At 45.5% G+C, this 2167-nt stretch overlaps 1 protein-coding gene across 1 annotated transcript; it reads right to left on the bottom strand.

Annotated features, from left to right (window-relative positions):
• Positions 1-212: 212 nt before the first annotated feature.
• Positions 213-1247, bottom strand: LOC108354474 (dachshund homolog 1-like; the record flags this gene model as incomplete). Its single annotated transcript, XM_017605656.1, has 2 exons — positions 213-823; positions 1107-1247. Coding segments are annotated over 2 exons (752 nt in total), but the record flags the coding sequence as incomplete, so codon positions are not given.
• Positions 1248-2167: the final 920 nt, after the last annotated feature.

The following is a 2167-nucleotide window of genomic DNA, read 5'->3' as shown; positions in this document are numbered from 1 at the left end:
ACGGCGTTGGTTGCTGTGGCAGGCCGCGCTGGGCCAACGCATTGACATTTAACGACAACCGCGTATTATAATAAATTCCCACAGAATGCAGTGATTAAAGTGGAAACCAGCAAAGCGAACAGCGTCTGCAGCCACTGACCAAGCCAACGGTAATGGCTTTCGTTCAGCTATTGCCGCCACCACCACCAACACCAGCAGCCATTGTGGCACACCGACGCAAAGCGCCCCACTTGTTGTGTCCGCGCCACCGCCGATCGCAGCTCGTTATTCTCCACTGCGTCGCGCACTTCCGTTTTGCTGCCAAACATGCCGACAAAGCTGTCATAAAACGGAGGCTTGCGCGCTATGCTACCAAAGTACGCCACCGCGAAACCGCTACTAATGCTAATGCCGCCGCCGCTTGTGGCACCCAGATTGCCGAAATCGAGATTGGCAATGCCACCGACCGATCCAATGCCACCACCACCACCACCGCCGCCGACACCACCTGAATTATGATGGTGATGGCGACCGTCTGATGCACCACCAGCCGAGGCGAGTTGCCCGCCGCTACCTCCACCGATGCCAGTGCCGGCGCCGGCGCCGGACATGGCCGGCCGATGTGTCGCCGACTTCTGACCATTCGCGTAGTAGATGTTTGGCGTTAACGGCGGCGACGGTAATTCGCTGTCATCGAAATCCTCCGCTGAGCCGTATAGGTCTTCGTCGTCTGGCTGATATGTGACTTTGACTTGCTTCATTTTTAGCACGTCATTGGTGTCTGCATCGTTGCTGCCACCGGCATGTTTGCCCGCTGGATTTTTACGATTCGGACCGGGAATTTCTGTGGTGCGAGTAACGATATGAAATGAAATATATAAAATAAAAAACATGAAGAGTGAATAAAAGTGTAAATAAATGCCACAAAAACAAATGAAGCGAAAAAATACAAAACATAAATGCAAACGGCGAAGAAAAGCAAGTAAATTAACGCGAATGTTAATCAAAGTTGCTATAGTGCGCGCGCTCTACTTTACGACCACCATCAGCATGGACAGAAAATTGGCCAAGATAATTGAAATAAAGAGAAAAGCATAAGACAAAGTAAAAAAAATAGNCCACCTCACCGAGTGAGTTCTTCGCTATGCAACGGTATGAGCCGACATCATCTTTTTGGAATTTACGCACAATCATTGTCATCTTCGTCTCGTACATGGATTTCGAGGACTCCTGCACATGATATCTTGATGAGGATACAATCATTTCACCTGTTGGTTATATAAAAAAATATTATTATACTTAATTGCGCACGTAGATATAACGCAAATGCGAAATAGCAAGCAGAGAGCCAAAGAGCGAATTTGAATATACTTTATAGAAAATTAAGTAGGTTTACAAATAAGATTCTCTGCTAAAGTTCAAAACAAATTCTGACCAAAATGTCTATATTGCTTTATTCATATACTTCCTCGTAAAAATAACATCCAGTTTTAGAGCTTGCCGCAACGCCGTTAAAGAGCTGGGCAGTTATATTCGAGACATATCGGATAAGCCAAAACATGTTAACTTGATACAATGATAGCCAACTGACCGAAGAGTGCACCTGAGTACGGGTAGTTGGACCGAGGGTTTCCAGGCTGAAGCATACGCCATAGAAAGATGCGCGGCATTTAATATCAAACGAAACTACCAGAATCAGAATATCGCCATCTTGACCGACAGCCAATCGGTTATCAAAGCCCTCAGATCTCAAGAGGTAACACCTAAACAGATAATAGAGTGCCTGGACAAGCTAAATACTCTTGGTCTGATCAATCGAGTTTACATTCTCTAGATTCCGGAATATATTGGTATCAAAGGAAACAAGATTGCCGATAAACTGGCGAAGAAAGGTGCATCCAACCCGTTCATTGGCCCAGAGCCCTTCTGTGCGCTACCCTAAGCTCTCCTAACTCCTAACTTGTACTCGTATTGAAGTGCCCTTCTAGGAGGGGGAAATATGCTCTTTTCTGGCTCTTTTTTGAGCTCACTAAGAGGGTTACAAGTCAGAATTCTGCGACTGAGATAGAGCCCAATTTCCGACTAATATAAAAAAAAAATGTTTTTTCTAATAGCGGTCGCAGGCAATGCCAAATCTTCGAGTGTATTTCTGTTATGAAAAACAGATTCTCATAGAAATACAATCGCC

This window comes from Rhagoletis zephyria, unplaced genomic scaffold (assembly GCF_001687245.7).
Source record: "Rhagoletis zephyria isolate East Lansing unplaced genomic scaffold, Rhagoletis_zephyria_1.1 Rzeph_scaffold_36224, whole genome shotgun sequence".
Lineage (NCBI taxonomy): Eukaryota > Metazoa > Arthropoda > Insecta > Diptera > Tephritidae > Rhagoletis > Rhagoletis zephyria.
This window is presented reverse-complemented; position numbering and strand designations above follow the sequence as displayed.